Source organism: Daktulosphaira vitifoliae, unplaced genomic scaffold, assembly GCF_025091365.1.
Source record: "Daktulosphaira vitifoliae isolate Bord-2020 unplaced genomic scaffold, ASM2509136v1 Scaffold_3, whole genome shotgun sequence".
Classification (NCBI taxonomy): Eukaryota; Metazoa; Arthropoda; class Insecta; order Hemiptera; family Phylloxeridae; genus Daktulosphaira; species Daktulosphaira vitifoliae.
Window position 1 is genome coordinate 4171608 of NW_026099574.1, and position 17451 is coordinate 4189058.

Genomic DNA, 17451 nt, shown 5'->3' on the forward strand with positions numbered 1-17451 from the left:
TGTTCCAGAAATACTGACACTATTATATACATCTTAAATTAAAGCTTATACTTTACTATAAACAAAAAAATTTCGTACTTTATTTTGTCTTCACGATGAAAACAAATATGAAAGTTAATAAAAAATTACGATTTTTTTAAAAAAATTCTTTTTGATATTTATAACTTTATAATGTTATAACTTTGTGAAAAAAGCATGGATCAATACAATTTTTTTATCTTAAATACTATTTATATACCTTTTTCATTCGACATTAATAGGACCCTTTATGTGATTTTTGTCACTGTCAGATATCATCTCTACTGAACCCAACTTTGCCATGTCCCCACTGTTCTGGTTTTTTTAATTTTATCGAAGCAAGTTGTATAAAATTGTTTTTAAAATAATAGCTTTATGTTTTTGTATTCATGTATATTCTAAATTTTTCTTTTTAATTAGTTGAATATATAAAAAATTTAAACGCGTAACAGCACAAAAAATGTAAAATCTATTGAAAACATAATTTCACAGTGTGATTTCAAAAGACGTATCGTATAGCTGTTATCCAGTAACTAGTTAACGAATATACATAATTTATTTTAGATAATTTTAAATTGACTTTAAAAACATTTTAATAAATAATTGAACATTGATACTTTGAAAGTAAACAGCTAAATACTATAATTCATTTTACGAAAAGTGTAAACAAATTAAATTTAATATTAATACGATTGTACAACAAGAATTTTTAATTCTAGTGTATGATTCACGTGAATAATAATTAATAGCTGTAACAAATATTTATTTTACTTGTGTTATATAATGTCGTAAACAAAAAACTTTTTTTATAAACGAATGCTGAAATATATCAAAAATGTACGGACAAAATAGTTATTTAAAACATATTTCAAAATAACTTGATTTTTTATACAGACCGAAAGTGCAAAATAAAAAAAACATATTTTTGGTTACTACAAATATTTTTTGAATCTCAAATTTTATAATTAAATAGTATTTTTGCTGATTAATTTTTTGTGTACATTTTTTTCTTTAAAGTTATTTTCATGATTTTTTGTAAGTATTCTTGTTTTTCAGATAACGACTAAAACTCTTTCGAGAGATGAATTATCAACTTATTTCAGAAACTTTTTAAAAATGTATGTTAAATTGATTATACAAGAAAATTTTCTTTTAATAATTTTCTAAAAATAGTTTTTTAATTATTTCTACATAGATTATAGATTATTACTTACTTTACCAAAACATAAGACTAATTTCAATTTTATGTCAAATAATCCATTTACTATTTTTTTTAATAATACATAACGCAGACTTTGATAAATAATTAATGTTTCGCCGATTTTAGCTTCAATGCGAAGTTGAGAGGGTATTAGTTTTACTTTGATGTGTTTTTATATATTACATAAATAAAAGTTTAAATATTTATTTAATTATTTTATCAATTGTATAATTTAAGAACAGTCAGTTTGATTAGGGATTAATAAAATAAAAAAGGTAAGAATTTTGTTATATACTTATTTGTTTTATTCATATAGATATCAATTTATAAAATGAATAGTGAAGAGGAAAAAAATTATATAATAAACTATCATTTCTTGAAGATATTCAAAATGTATCACGTTTTTTACCCTATGGATAAACCTGGATTGAAAATTGGAAAATACAACATTAACTACCATACATTTTACCCTTTTTTTGTACTATTAGAGTTAAATGTTATGGCTGGTTGCTTAATAGGATTTTATTATGTAATCAACGATTTATACGCCTTCGTTCAATTGGTACTTTCTTTATTTACTAGTTTTATAACTGTTTGCAAAGCAATCAGATTCGCTCAAAAATACGATGAATTCTGGAAATTATTTGACGTGATGAAAGTAAATTTTTTATCATACAGTTATTATAGAAAAGATATACTCAGAAATTATAGGAAAAAATGTGTAGTGGTGGCAAATATTTACGCCTTTATTTGGATAACATCTTGTATTTTTTGGATAGCTAATCCATTTATTATTAAAGAATACCCCGTGAAGAATCGCGAAGGCAATATTGCAGTTTATCGAAACAACCCATTAAATATATTTTTAGCTTATGTTTCTTATGAACATTATCAAGACTTTTATTGGATAATTTATATAATTGAAACAATTATTGTAGTACAAGTTATTGTCGACGTTATCCTTCATGACAGTATTGTGATTCTACTATGCTGGATGTTGTCTGCACAATTAGAGACTATTGCTGCTAAATATGAAACTTTTGGACATAAAAAAATAAATAAAGGTAATGACTTATACAAAATGATTAATTACTGCTGTATGTCGGTAGTATCCCGACGTAGACACAAAAGTAGTACACAAATTAACTAATATTTTTGACGACGAGTATGTCGTTTTTAGCTCTTCTCGAGTCCTCCCGTTGGATACGCTGGTCAGCCCCAATCCCTCCAATTGTTGAACTACTAAAGGGGTAGAGTTTAGACCCGTCAGCACGGTCTAGCTCAAAATTAGCAGACTGTAGGGTGGCTCCTTGTCAGACATCAGCACAGCTACTTTATCACTATACCTACTAACGGACCGTTAAGCCCAAAAACTAGCCAGCGCGCACACTAATTGTTATGATCGACCAAAGAACCAGTAGTCCTACCTCGACTCTTGCTGCACACACGCAATTTTTAATAACACGACGGATATAAAGTCTTTACTCTCAAGTAAAGATTTTTAATTAATTATTTTATTTGTGAAACGTAAAAACACAAAGACAAAATGTAATATAAAAATGTAACACAAAATTAATTAAGTCGTACAAAATACAAAGTTACTCGCACACAAACGTCCTGATCCGTAGCTCGACGTTTCTTCGTCAAAACGTCAAGTTCCCCTATAATTTTCATGTTTCCCTTTATATATTCTTTATCCCACTATTATTAATTTGCTTATCCTGCATTTTCCTTTTATATGACATTATTCTGTTCCTTAAGAATTCAAAAAATGCTTACTACTGATGTAAACCTTATATTATACTAAAATCGACATGATTGAATACTTCTTCAGCTATTTACTACATTACTTTAATTTCAAAGAAGTATAATTCAATTTTTCAGTTAAAACTAAGAAAAATTAGCTGAAAAGCTTTTTAATTGTTTTAATACAATTCTGTGGTACTTGGGTAAAAGGGCGTAAGTACAAAAATTGCATAAATAAAGTTAAATACATCATATTATTTAAAAAGAAACGCTTTTTTTGTGGTACAAATGGCTATGAAATTTTTAAAGGTCTTTAATCCGAGCACTCCAGAATTATAATTTATATTTATCTCATCAATATATACCGTATTTGAATAGAACACTTTTTGAAATCTTTGTATCAAATCTAAAAATTATTTTATATTTTATTTAATATATAAAATAAATCACTCGACCCAGACGAATCATGCCCAAAAATTTTAAATATTCAAATTGTGCATTATAAAATTTATTATATTTTAGCTTTGATTCAATTAATTTTACTATGATGTATTTTTTTTTTTTGTGTCTATTACCACTTTTTCTCAGCTCTCACCGAACGGATTTCTTTCAACGATACGTCAAAAGATCACAAATCGTATCTAGTCGAAGACATTACCCTTAAAAATTGAAAAAATTTTCCTCGTTCCCCGTAAATGGGGGAAACCTCCGAAAAAATTACAAATTTAAAAATCGCTAATTTTCGAAATTTTTTCAATTTTTTTTACTAAAAACTGCCGTAACTTTTTAAAAATAACCAAATCAATATTATTATGTTTTTTATAGATGCATGATGTCTTTACCTTTCATTTAATATATTTTTTTTATAAATTTGACCCTTTATCTGCTCACAGGGGGGGATTTAAAATGATAACTTTTTCAACTTAACTTTTGAAAGTGTTCCGGAAGGTCTGACACTTATATATATATCTTAAATTAAAGATAATGTAATATACTTTAATTTGAAAAAAAAAATTTGATCTCTGGACTTGTCTTCATGGTGAAAATGGCTACCGAATGCTATTTTTGTGTGAATAGTCTCCATTTTATTTTTTACATTTTTAGCTTTATAATGACATGATGCTATTGATAAGTGTATGGATCAACACAATTTTTTTATGAGAAATAATATTTTTTAATAATCCTCTATTCATTCGACATACTTTATCTTAATCAGGATATTAATAAAGAACTAGCAGATCATGTAGCTTTTGGAATAATCCACCAATTTCTTAAAATTAAACAGTATCTAAAGATTTGCATCGAAGCGTTTTTTTTTGATAGTGATTTTAATCACTGTCAGATATCATTATACTTGATCCAACTATGCCGCGAATCCCCTGTGCTGGGTTTTTTAAAATTAAAACTGCCATAACTCTTTTTAAAAAATAACCAAATCAATATAATTTTTTTTTATAGATCCATAATGTCTTTACTTTTTATTTATTATATTTTTTTATAAATTTGACCCTTTACCTGCACACAGGGGGGGATTTAAAATGACAACTTTTTCACAAAAATTTAACTTTTTCAACTTAACTTTTGAAAGTGTTCCGGAAATACTGACACTTTTATATATATATTAAATTAAAGCTAATGTAATATACTTTATTATGAAAAAAAAATGTTGGGCTTTAATTTGATTTTACGGTGAAAATGGATATCAAAGTTGTTAAAAATATACGATTCTTATAAAAAATTACAATATTAAATTATTAAATATTATGTTTAATTGCTATAATAAATTTTTATTCATATATTATACTTATTATAAATCATAAATCAGGATATAAATAAGGAAATAACAGATCATGTTGCTTTTGGAATAATCCTATAATTTTTAAAATTAAACACTCTCTACAAATTTACATCTAAACGTTTTTTATGATAGTAATTTTAATCATTGTCAGATATCATCTATACTGGACCCAATTATACTAGGTCCCCACTCTGTTAGGTTTTTTGCATAGTATTCCTGAAGATGTTATAAAATAAAAATACTTAAAAAATTAATTTTTACATTAAAATGTTGGCATTTAAAATAAATGCACATCTCTCAAAATCCTTGAGTATTGAAGACTATATCACTTGCATGATTTGGATTTATAAATTATTTATGTAGATTAAAGAAGAAATTAAATCTTATATTCCTGTTTTTTTTTTTATGTATAGAAGAAGATGAAGAAATATTTTCTGTTGAAAATTTAGAACTTATAATTGCAGACCATATTAAAGTGATTTCGTAAGTTCAATTAAATTCAACTTTATACTTAAGTCCTTCATAATATAAGGATATAATCTATTTTAAATTTTTAGAAATTATAACTTTAGATAATTCGTTAGTAACCAAGATAGATCAAGCTGGGGACCAATAATTTATTTGATTAATAAGTATTTAATGTTAATACATTATAAAGAAAATGTTGTAAAAACTGTGATGCACAAACTATACAAACAAAATGTTGAATTGAATTTAATATATTCAAATTAATCCTTGAATGTTTAAAATCTACTTTTCATTTTTACGAGAACATTTGAAAGAAAAGACTTTGAGAGAATATATTTTTAGAATTTTCAATTTCAGAATTAACACAGTCTATAAAACTAAAAAGCTTAACATAATATTAAAAAGACTAAGTCTTTAAACATCAGTATAAAATATGTAAAAGTTGTATCGATGAAGTACAAAATAGAAAGCTAAATTGTTTTTGAGCACTTGTAACCATTTATTTCGGGCTAACCTATAATTCAATAAAAAAACGTTTTCGTGGTTATTTTACCGATTTAATGATTAATTCTTAAATTTTAAAATATACTATAAAAGCATGTGTAACGTCACAAATTCGAAGGTGGACCGTTTATGATTTTTTGTTATGTCTACTTATTTGTTTTATCGCGCGAAAGAACCTTTTTCTGACACAGCGGTGTCAACCACTCATTATTTTACCGCTGACCGCTAGATAAGGCGATAAAAGAAAAATATAATTAAAATCGAATTGTTTATCGTATTGATCCCTTCCGAAAAGACTGGCCGTTATCGTTTTGAAATTGCCGTTAGATCGGTGTTGACTCTTCTCTATTCTTTCTTCTGTCATTGACCGTGCTAGGGTGCACACATTTGTTGTTTTATTGACACTCTTTTTTCAATGATGGAGTAGAGCCGTCAACGGCGAACGGCCAGGTCTTTTCGGCGAAGCATCCAGACCATCGGATGGGTCTCTTCGGAGACCGGGTATCGTTTTCTTTTTTATATTATATTTATGTAATGAGCTATATTTTATTAATTATTTTATTTCATTTTACTTTATTGTAAATTAACTTAATTTTGTGTATGTGTGGAGAGCACGTGTTTCCCTTTTCTTCTAGCCAACGCTAAGGAGCGAGTGTCCAGACCGCTCCTGGTGTTCTTCATTAATTTCCTGTTAACATTAACGGATGTGTTCCAATACCGTCCGTGATGTTTGTAATATTATTTGTTTAAATATTTTATTTTATTTGTATTGCCTTTATTTGTAGACATGGTTTTTGATGCATTCGCATTTTTGTCCATGTTTAACTTAATTTTCTTTTTTTAACAATTAAATTAAATTTCCTTATTAATTTCAATTGTAATATTTATTTTATTGCGCGAGTAACTTAATTACTCGCGTGTATTTCATTCCTATTCCTTAATCTAGACACGGGCTACGGTATGTTTTACATATCAACCACATACAACTTTGATTGTCATAATTGTGTTCTATAAACCACGAGGCATTATAGTAATTTATACATATAACGACATATTAACTTAGATTATACTTTTAATTAACTTAAAATTAAATTCCACCTATGGTCCGGTAATCATATCTGATAGGTGTGACACCTCGCCTAGGTGGTGGCGACCCTTGCTACTCTAGCTAGTCGTTATGCAAGTGGCAAACCACGTTGTTGTTACAGGCCAATATATAAAAGTCCGCTTGCACATGTTTTTATACTATCCGTAGTAAATTAAAAAAACATAAACTTAAAAATTAATATTTTTCAGTAGTTAAATTTTACCTTTAAAAGAGATTGATTATTGGTAAGATTATTGGTTATAACCAATAATAACATTTTAGTAAATTTTATATTAAAATTTATAAACTAAGTATTATATTATTATCTTATATATTAAATATAAGATATACCACGTAAATTCTACGTGATATTCATAGTTGTAAAATTAAAACCATCTCACTGTTTGTTGCATAAGAATTATTATGATTAGTATTATTCAATTCAATGGTCATAATCCATTTAAAACGTATCTAGAGAAAAATAATTAATTAATAAAACCCCTTCCCTGCAATTCATTCTTAAAGCTGTCAATAGTTATGAAGATAGGTTTACAACAGGCACGCATTCAGAAGTTGTCCATGATATTTAAACGTCATTCTTTTTTGAAAATTTTCAAAATTACATTGAATATGCATAAAATTGTATTAATATATTCATTAATTTTACGACTCGTAAATTATTAAAATAAGCTAGATAGTATGAAGTAGAAATCGAAAATATTTTGTTAAGACCCCACACGAAATAAAGTCCTGCTGAAAGCCTAGTTTGCAACTTGTGAAAATTTTATATGTACGAAAAAATTGTTATTTTTTACTTAGTTATACAGTTTTAAATAAAATGTTTTTGATTATTAATTTATTCGATGTATGAAGTTTTTATTTATTTAATTATTTATTAATCAGACTCTGAATTAATATTTGTTTACATACACTTGTGTAGGAAAGTTAAAGAGTTGTACGAGCTCATAAAACCACTAACAATAATTCAATTAGGAATCATGTCTATTATTTTTAATGCATTAACGTACATGTGTGTTTTGGTAAGAAATTTAATACTAATAATTTACTACTTTTGAATTAAGTTATAACTATTAAATATACTAGTATTTTATCACTGTAATATTAAATAATTAACAGTCATAAGTTGTAGATAATTATTTAAAGTATTAAAATCAAATATGAGTTATAGTAAAGTATTATAAAAAAATGTGTGTTAGATGTTTTTCAGTGAAAATATGTTTATATCTGTGATTTCTCTTAAACTGTTTCTAACTGCAATTGGTGTTATGATGAATTTATTTATCTCAGGATATTTCTACGGATATCTGGAAACTCAGGTACTAATAATTTTGATTATACAGTATAGAATTATAAATATATTTATTATAATACGATTACATAATGGATAACAAAATTAAAATTTAATAATAACTTCTCCAAGTTGAAATTGAGGAGAGATCATAATAATCGGACGTCAGGATTTATAGGCCTCATAATTCTTTGTTTAACACAGCATAAAATATTAAGCTTGAATAACGCCTATGATTTATATGTTTCATATCATTTTAGATCTTAGACCTCCAATGTATCTTAATCTAGACTTAAAAGTTCTCATTAGTCTATTCAAGATCATTTTTTCAAAATTCCTATAACTGTGACAAAATTTGTTTTTGATAAAGATTTTAACTAAACACGTAACTAAAAAAAATATTTTTTCAAATGTGATATATGATTTTAAAAAAAGTCTACATGAATATTTTATGCTATTTTATTAGGAATTGACTTTTAAATTTCTCCTAAATTAAAAGTAATTTCGAAAAAAAAATTTGATTTTAGTATTATTATTTTTTTATTAGTATGTGGTTGAATAATTCGAAACTTCTATCTATTGGATAATAGCAACATTTACATTTAACTACTTTATACTTAAAAAATGACTGGTCAATAAAAACTTTTCAACTAGTATAAGGGAGAAAAAATGATACAAAGTAAGAATAGGTAAGTGGAATGTTGAAATATTAACTGGCAAAAGTAGACAATTAGTAAAAGTATTAAAGAGTAGAAAAGTTAACGTTTTTTGTGTACAGGAAATAAAATGTAAGAAGAGAAAGCAAAGAAAATAGATGAAGGTTATAAAATAATATACTCAGGTAATACAAAGAATGGTGTATGGATTATAATAGATATGGAGATTAAAGTAAAGTAGTTGAAGTTGTTAGGAATAGTGACAGAACTTTAGTCGTAAAATTAATTTTAGAGGAAAAAATGTTGAATGTAATAAGTGCCTATGTTACACAAGTAGAATGTGATGCAATGAGGATATGAAAGAGTACATGGAGAGAATGGTTTTAGTGGGAAGAATGAAGCTGGAAAAAGAATCCTGAATTTCGCAGTATCGTATGATTGTGCTGCGGTTAATACTTATTTTAAAATATTATAAAACAATATATAACTTATAAGAGTGGGTGTAATAGATCAAAGATTGATTATTTTATGTCGAATAGAGAGAGCGTAAAGAGAATAAAATACTGTAAAGTTGTCCCAGGCGTGAATGTAACTTCACAACATAAACTGATGGTAATGGAGTTGTGGTGTAGTGGGAAGAGTGAATACAAAAACAAAAAGAACACAGAAAGAGAATCTTTGATCCGGTTGTGGATATTAAAAGGGAAAAAAGAAAAAGAGATTTTAAAAATGGTAAAATAGAAGATATTCTGGAATGTCCAATGACACATAAATGATGTGTAAAATAGATTTGCTAGTTGTGTAAAGAATACTGCAAATGAGATTGTTGGTGAGAGTAGAAGTAGAATACCAGGAAATAAGAAAATCAGTTGGTGGGATGAAAAAAGATGGAAAGAGTATATTGAAAAATAACAAAATGAGGAGTATCCAAAGAGATATTAGAGGATATCTTATGAAACGAAGGACTGGTAGATTTAATTAGTAAGAAAGAGATTTGGAAGGTTGTGGCATCAATGAAAATGACAAAAGATGTGGGATCAGATGAAGTACGGAAAATTTTAGGCAATGTTGACTTAAGGCGGTTGACGAATCTGTTTAATAAAATATTATTAGAATTGAAAAAGCCAAAAGAATGGACTATTAGTATTGTGGTGCCGATACTTAAAGATAAATGAGACATACAGGAGTGTGGAAATTATAAAGGCATAAAGCTAATGAGTCATAGTATGAAAATTTGGGATAAGGTAATAGATAATAGAATAAGAAATGAGACATTGGTATCTGAAAACCAGTTTGGATTTATGCCTTGTAAGTCAACAATGGAGCCAGTAATTTTTGTAAGACAGCAGATAATAGAAAAGTATTGAGATAAGAAAAATAAACTGTGCATGGTATTTATAGATTTGGAGAAAAAGTATGATAGAGTAATGAGAAAGATTTTACAAAGGGCATTAATGAAAAAGGTACATTAATATAGTAGAGGATATGTATGAGGTGTTAGAGGTCAGCTCTTAAAGAAAAGGGTTTAACAATAAGTAGGGTTAAGACAGAGTATACAGAGTACGAATTTGTCTAAGGAGAACACGAGGTAAGTCAAATGAAATGATCAGTGACAATAAGAGAGGACATGATAGAAGAGGTGGAGAGTTTTTAGTATTTAAGGTCAGTTGTGCAAAAGAGTGGTAGTTTTAACAAATATGTAAGACACAGGATCAAATATGGGTGATTGAAATGGAGAAAAGCGTCTGGTGTCTTATGCGATAAAAGAATTCCAATGAGGCTAAAAGGTAAATTATATAAGACTATAGTGAGACCATCTATGATGTATAGTTCAGTGTTGGGCGGTTGACAAGAATGTAGAGCAGAGAATGAGTGTAGCAGAGATGAGAATTCTTACATGTATGAGTGGGGTGACAGTAGATAAAATAAATAATGAACATATAAAAGGCAGTATAGGTCTAGTGTCAATCGTGGGTAAGATAAGAGAAAATAGACTGGTTGGTCATGTTTTGAAGAGAGAGTAATCAGAAGCTATGAGAGCAAATCTGGAAATGAATTTTAAGGCCAGAAGAGGTAAAAGAAGACCAAAAAACGAAATGGGTGTGTAGATGATGTGGGAGATCGTGTCACACGGAAATTTATGATAAGGGTAGCCGACCCTAAGTAATTGGCATAAAGGTGAAGAAAAGAAAAAGTAGGTGAAATAACTTTCTAAAATGAAATATTAAGTATGTAATAACTGAATAAAAAACAAATAAAATATTTTATATTATAAACTTTTTATATTTATAATTCTAATGCAAAATTTGCACAACAATGTTAAGTTATATTTTATATTCATATTTTATGAAAATATAGAAAGACGCCATGATTTTTGCTATGTACAGTTGTAATTGGACAGTTAAAGACATAAAATTCAAAAAGATGTTATTACATGCTATAAAAATGAATAATGGAAATAATTTATCTATGAAAGTGACACCAACAAAATTAGTGAACATAGAGATGTTTTCTAGGGTAGGTTTTTTTTTAAATAAAAATTACTCTATTAATATCAGTTTTTTCATTTTAGGTTATGAACACATCTTATTCAATAATTTCGCTTTTGATAAAAATGAAACTTCAAGAGCAGTCCAATTAGACTTATTTTTCTCATAATATAGTTAATAATAATATACATTAATACAGTGTATCTAGTCTTAATTAGATTAAAACTACTTATAATCTATTGATATGAATTTTTTTCCGTTAACATATTACAATGTTTTATAAACATCTATTTAAATTCTGATGGGATGTTATAATTATATCTTCAAAGGGAGCAGATTTATATAAACATTTTCCTTGCACTCTCCAATCTGAAAAATATTCATGTTTAATACTCAATTCAATACAAAGTTTGAATCAGATCATTTTATTTAATTGGACACTTTAATATACAGCTTGTATTCTTTTAAGTAAATGCAATATGTTTTCATATTTTTTATAGGCTGGGGGAGTTATATATCATTGATATCATATCAAACGTGTTAAAAATTGTAAAAAATGACTAAGTGAAGAAAGCATGCAAAAACACCACATAATATCCTTTTACATTTATGATTCAAATATCGATTTGATAAAATCAATATTTAAAAACAAAACCCAGCACAGGGGGGTCGTGGCACAGTGGTGACGTGGTATAGATGGATCAAGTATAAAGATATCTGACAGTGATTAAAATCACTATAAAAAAAAAAACGCTTCGATGCAAATCTTTATAGTGTTTAATTTTAAAAAATTGGTGGATTATTTGGAAAATTGAGAATTTTCACACAATAATAGCATTTGGTAGCCATTTTCATCGTGAAGACAAAATAAAGTCCGAAATTTTTTTTTTACATAATAAAGTAGATTACATTAGCTTTAATTTAATATATATAAAAAAGTGTCAGACTTTCCGGAACACTTTCAAAATTTAAGTTGAAAAAGTAAATTTTTTGTGAAAAAGTTGTCATTTTGAATCCCCCCCTGTAGGCAGGTAAAAAGTCAGATTTATAAAAAAAATATACCAAATGATAGGTAAAAACATCATGCATCTACAAAAAAAAAAATTATATTGATCCATACATTTTTCAAAAAGTTATAACATTATAAAGTTAAAAATATAAAAAAGAATTTTTTTACAAAAATTGTATTTTTTTTATTAAGTTTAATGTCTGTTTTCACCATGAAGATAAAATAAAGTCCGAAATTTTTTTTTACCATTATAAAGTATATTACATTAGCTTTAATTTAAGATATATATAAAAGTGTCAGACCTTCCGGAACACTTTCAAAAGTTACGTTGAAAAAGTTCTACTTTCTATATGCATTTTTATGTTTTGAATCCCCCCTGTATTTAGGGAAATGGTCCGATTTAAAAAAACAGTATGTCGAATGAAAGATCTATATAAATACTACTTCTCATAAAAAAATTGTAATGATTCATACATTTTTCAAAAAGTTATAGCATAATAAAGTTAAAAATGGAAAATACAAAATCGAAAATTTTCACACAAAAATAGCATTCGGTAGCCATTTTCACCATGAAGATAAGATAAAGTCCGAAATTTTTTTTTTTCATGATAAAGTATATTACATTAGCTTTAATTTAAGATATATATAAAAGTGTCAGACCTTCCGGAACATTTTCAAAATTTAAGTTAAAAAAATTAATTTTTTGTGAAAAAGTTGTCATTTTAAATCCCCCCTTGTGGGCAGGTTAAGGGTTAAATTTATGAAAAAAATATACCAAATGAAAGGTAATGATATTATGCATCTATATAAAAAAAAAATTATATTGATATGTTCATTTTTGAAAAAGTTATGGCACTTTTAAGTAAAAAAAATTGAAAAAATATCGAAAATTAGCGATTTTTAAATTTGTAATTTTTTTGGAGGTTTCCCCCATTTATGGGGAACGAGGGAATTTTTTTCAATTTTTAAGATACGATTAGATACGATTTGTGATCTTTTGACGTATCATTGAAAGAAATCGGTTCGGTGAGAGCTGGAAAAAAGTGGTAACAGACACAAAAAAAAAACACATCTTAGTAAAACCAATACCTTCTCAGCTTCGCATCGAAGCTAAAAGTTATTTTATAAATTAGAAAAAGAACTAATTATTGATCAAATATTTTTGGTCGTATTTATGAAATAAAACTAAAACAAAAAATAAAATAATCAATTTGATTAATCAAAAAAGAAGATTTTCTTAAGAAATTAAGGAATTTTTTAATTCAAAATTATAAGTTTTACTGTTAATTAAAAGTTTTTTAAAACTTTTATATATAAACTTAATTATACAAATAAAATTGGGTGGTATGTGCTGTACCTTTTACGTGATCCCTCCTGTCTAGTAGTGTTAATAATATTTGAAGTTCACTGCGTCTTTTCGCAATCTCGCTCAACCATGTCAACAACACAAAACCAGGCGGCCGAGTATCGAAAGAACTCCCGGCTTAATTGGTGTAAACAGTCCTTTTTAAGGTTATCCCTATGACAATCATGATTTCCATGAGTTCCGAAAAATAAAAACAAAAAAATATATAAGAGAATTTCAAAACCAAAAAAGTACCAAGACAATAGCAAACTAAGTAACACTGTATGCAAGGTAGGCACAGATAACAACATAAAGGTAGTATAAAGTGACGTGGAAGGTTTAACTAGATCTAAATCTGACACAATATACAAGCTTTTTCATGATGCAGACGTTTTAGCTTTTCAAGGGACCCGTGTATGAAGGGGAAACAAACCAATTGCGAATCGACGGATTCCAAATAGTGAACTACGTTGGTTATAGGAGGCATGTAATGGCAACAAGAAGAAGATAACCTCACTTAACGCTGAAATTGTCGAAGGAATTGAACACACGTTTGGTATTTATTTTAAAGAATTGACCATATACAATGTATACAAATCTCCATCGTGCAATCACATAAGTTTCAAGTTGAAAAACTTTTATTTTTTATACGTATATGTTTTAAGTTGAACTCTTCTGTATAAGGGGAAATTATTTGATATCTAAAAAAAGTAGATCGGAAAAATTATTTTGGATGAAATGTTTATAAAAAAAAATGTCTAATGCATATATTTTTAAAATAATAATGGCGATTTATTGGCACATATAATATTAAAAAAGTAATTTTTTATTATGAAAATCAATCAATAAAATAATATAAATCTAATACAAAATAAATCAATGAATGAAAATATATAATAAATAAAAATATTTACAAAAAAATACCCGGAGAGCACCAAAAATGTAAATAAAAAGTCTATACTTGTCTGAATTTATCATTAAAGATAAAAGGGTCATCCTGCAGTTATAGCTGAGGCAAAATATAAGAGTTATTACGTATATAAGATTAAGTAAAATTAAAACTATATTAAACGCTAAACACACACATACAACACATAGTATGTGTTTAGCGTTGATAATGGTAACATTGTTTCCGAAATACGTATCCACGACTTTTCATTAATTTTTTGTGGCTTTGATTTTCATATTTTTTAATTTTTTAAATTAATAATATTTTTAATATAGTTTTAATTTTACTTAATTAATAGGCACAAGTGATCAATTTTTATTATTTATAAGATTGTTCGTAATCATTAATTACTGGAAGTCAAAATCTAGAGCAGTATACATTAATGTCGAGATTAGTAATTGTCTATATCAGTTGAATCGTAAAATTTGACCGTAATGAGTATTCATTATGTTTTCTTTTTTGACTGAAGAGTTTTATACTAGTATGTCTGCTTTTTGATATCATATTATTGAATCTACCAAAAAATGTAGTGATGGAATCCAGTTCTACAATGATATAGTTATTCTGTATTTCTAAGTTGTTATTAAAATATTTTCCTATTTTGAATAACTAAAAATGAATTGAAAAATATTAACTGATGTTATATGTATTGTGTATAAAATAGAAACTTACTTCATTTCGATCAGTACTTTTAGGTATGTGTAGTGCTACGTTGGGAGAAATATTTCGGACCAATTCGATGATTGGATTCGACCTTCGTATTCACTACACATATTTTTCTCCAAACTGTATGTTTTATGGTTTTTGTACGACGGTCCTCCCCATGGAGGCGAAGTTATAACGACTTCAGCTTTATATTCCTTAAGATCTTTAGCTAAAGTGAAAAAATCACCCTCGATGAATTCGATCTTATTCCTCACACTATAAATTTACGCATTTTTCTTTGCAAATTCCAATTTGTTCGGGTCAATGTCTATCGCAACCACTTTTTTATACTTCATTGCTAACTGAATTACGTTACCTCCGTCGCCACAAAACGGATCCATCGCTACATTGTAACCCTTACACCTCTTAGCAATAAGCTTGCTCAAAATTTCAGGGCACATGGAATTAAAACGATTCTAAAATAATAGTTAATATTAAAAATAATTAAAGATTAATAAAGAGTATTAATTAAATAACCATAGTCCAAGAGAATGCCGTCATCAAATTTTTCAAACAAGAAGTATCTTTTATTCCATAAGTGCTTTGGAATATTATGAGAGGTAGTTTTATTGGAGCTATTACTGTCCAAGTTATGTTTAATTTGAGAAATTTTACTAGTAAATGACGAATCTTGTGTATATGATTGAATTGATTCAGTCGAGTGACTTATTTGAGTCGAAATGTTGTTCTCGCACACCTCTGTAGCGTTTTGGAGCTGGCAGAGGGTCACATAGTCAGTAAAGTCTTTGTTCGGTAGGTGGGGGTGTGATATATTCAAAGAAGCACTGTTAAGGTTAGTTTCAATGGAATTGTCGGGTGTATTATTATCAATGATATTTTCTTCTGTTTCAAAAGTCGTAATTTGTGTGGATCCCTGTAAACTTTTAATCTGATAAAATATTTGTCAAAATAGTTGTAGCATTGGTGTCTGTTGTCGAAATTGATGTACTAATTGGTTTAGCTTTTGACTTCATCAGGGCCGTATTTAGGGGGTGGCACGGGTAGGCATATGCCCGGGGGCGGCAAAATATTTTAGCAAAATTAATTTTAAAAATGTAATAAAAAAAATAAATAATTGCATTTCATTTAATATTTTTTTAATTTGTATTTTAGAAAAATGACATAATTGAAGAATTTGCCAATAATCAAGCAAGAAAAAAAATACTTAAAAAAAAGAAAGTTATAATTTGTTAATTAAAAAAAGTATTAAATAATTCTCATTTATTAATTATTAAGTTGGATTTTAATATTAAAGCATCAATTATGAACGAAATAATTAGTGTTATATTATTATTATTATTTATTATTGTGGAGATGAGGAGGGGGTATAAATTATATGCCCGAGGGCGCCAAATTTTTTAATACGGGTCTGGACTTCATAGTTTTGTTCTACTTAGAAAGTTCATCGTCCAAAAATATAAGAAATATTAAAACTAAAGTAACACTAAAAGCGAGATCTTGAATAATTGAAATAGGAATAAAAAAATAAGGAAACACCATAGACGAAAAAATAGGAAAAGTGTCCATTATGTCAATGAAATTTACTCAATAAAAAAAATAAAAGTAAAAAATATAAATTTTAACAATATGGAAAATTTAACAGAAACTTCTAAATTGGTTGTCTTCCACAAGAGCTTCTATGTTCTTTGTTCGCTGGTTAAACTAAAAGTTCCAATGAATTTTTAGTTTACTAGATCTTTTATACTAATTTTTTTCCGATTTTTTAGCAAACGACAAATATTGTTGCTAAATCAATTTTTTTCATTAATTTAAAGATATATATGTTATTTCACGACCACCATAGATTTTTTTCAGCCAATATCTATTTTACATTCATCGTATTATACATGTAGTGTACGTCAGAATAAAAAGCAATTGTAACATAGTGATCGAATAATTTATATCGAAAGAATATTATAAAAAAAAATTCCTATCTTGGTTTCATAGAAATAGTTTTTAAGATATAATTAATTTTTAAGTAATTGACAGTAGCTTTATTTAATGAATATATTGGTAAGGTGTGTAACTTTATATTAATTACATTTTATATTTAAAATAACACATTTTATTAAACAAATTCAATAATTGTTGGCCAATTGTCAAAAATATTTCGTTATATTAATTGGCTTAAATAAAAAGTTAACAAGGCTTTTTTTTTACTTAAATA

At 27.0% G+C, this 17451-nt stretch overlaps 1 protein-coding gene and 1 long non-coding RNA gene across 3 annotated transcripts; one reads left to right on the forward strand and one right to left on the reverse strand.

The window, feature by feature from the left end:
• The first annotated feature begins 971 nt into the window (after positions 1-971).
• LOC126902365 (uncharacterized) lies at positions 972-11466 on the forward strand. Of its 2 annotated transcripts, XM_050679543.1 has the most exons (7): positions 972-1053; positions 1536-2283; positions 5177-5246; positions 7763-7862; positions 8040-8159; positions 11146-11304; positions 11360-11466. In XM_050679543.1, exons 2-7 carry the CDS (start codon positions 1551-1553, stop codon positions 11426-11428), a joined length of 1251 nt encoding a protein of 416 aa, XP_050535500.1. In that variant the 5' UTR covers positions 972-1053; positions 1536-1550; the 3' UTR covers positions 11429-11466. The 2 variants fall into 2 exon arrangements, with proteins under 2 accessions (XP_050535500.1, XP_050535499.1); XM_050679542.1 differs by having other exon boundaries at positions 11146-11466.
• Positions 11467-14411: 2945 nt separating this feature from the next.
• Positions 14412-17160, reverse strand: LOC126902369 (uncharacterized). Its single transcript, XR_007703200.1, has 3 exons — positions 15762-17160; positions 15252-15700; positions 14412-15188 (listed from the first exon to the last, which is right to left on the reverse strand). It is a non-coding gene; the product is annotated as an uncharacterized LOC126902369 (long non-coding RNA).
• Positions 17161-17451: the final 291 nt, after the last annotated feature.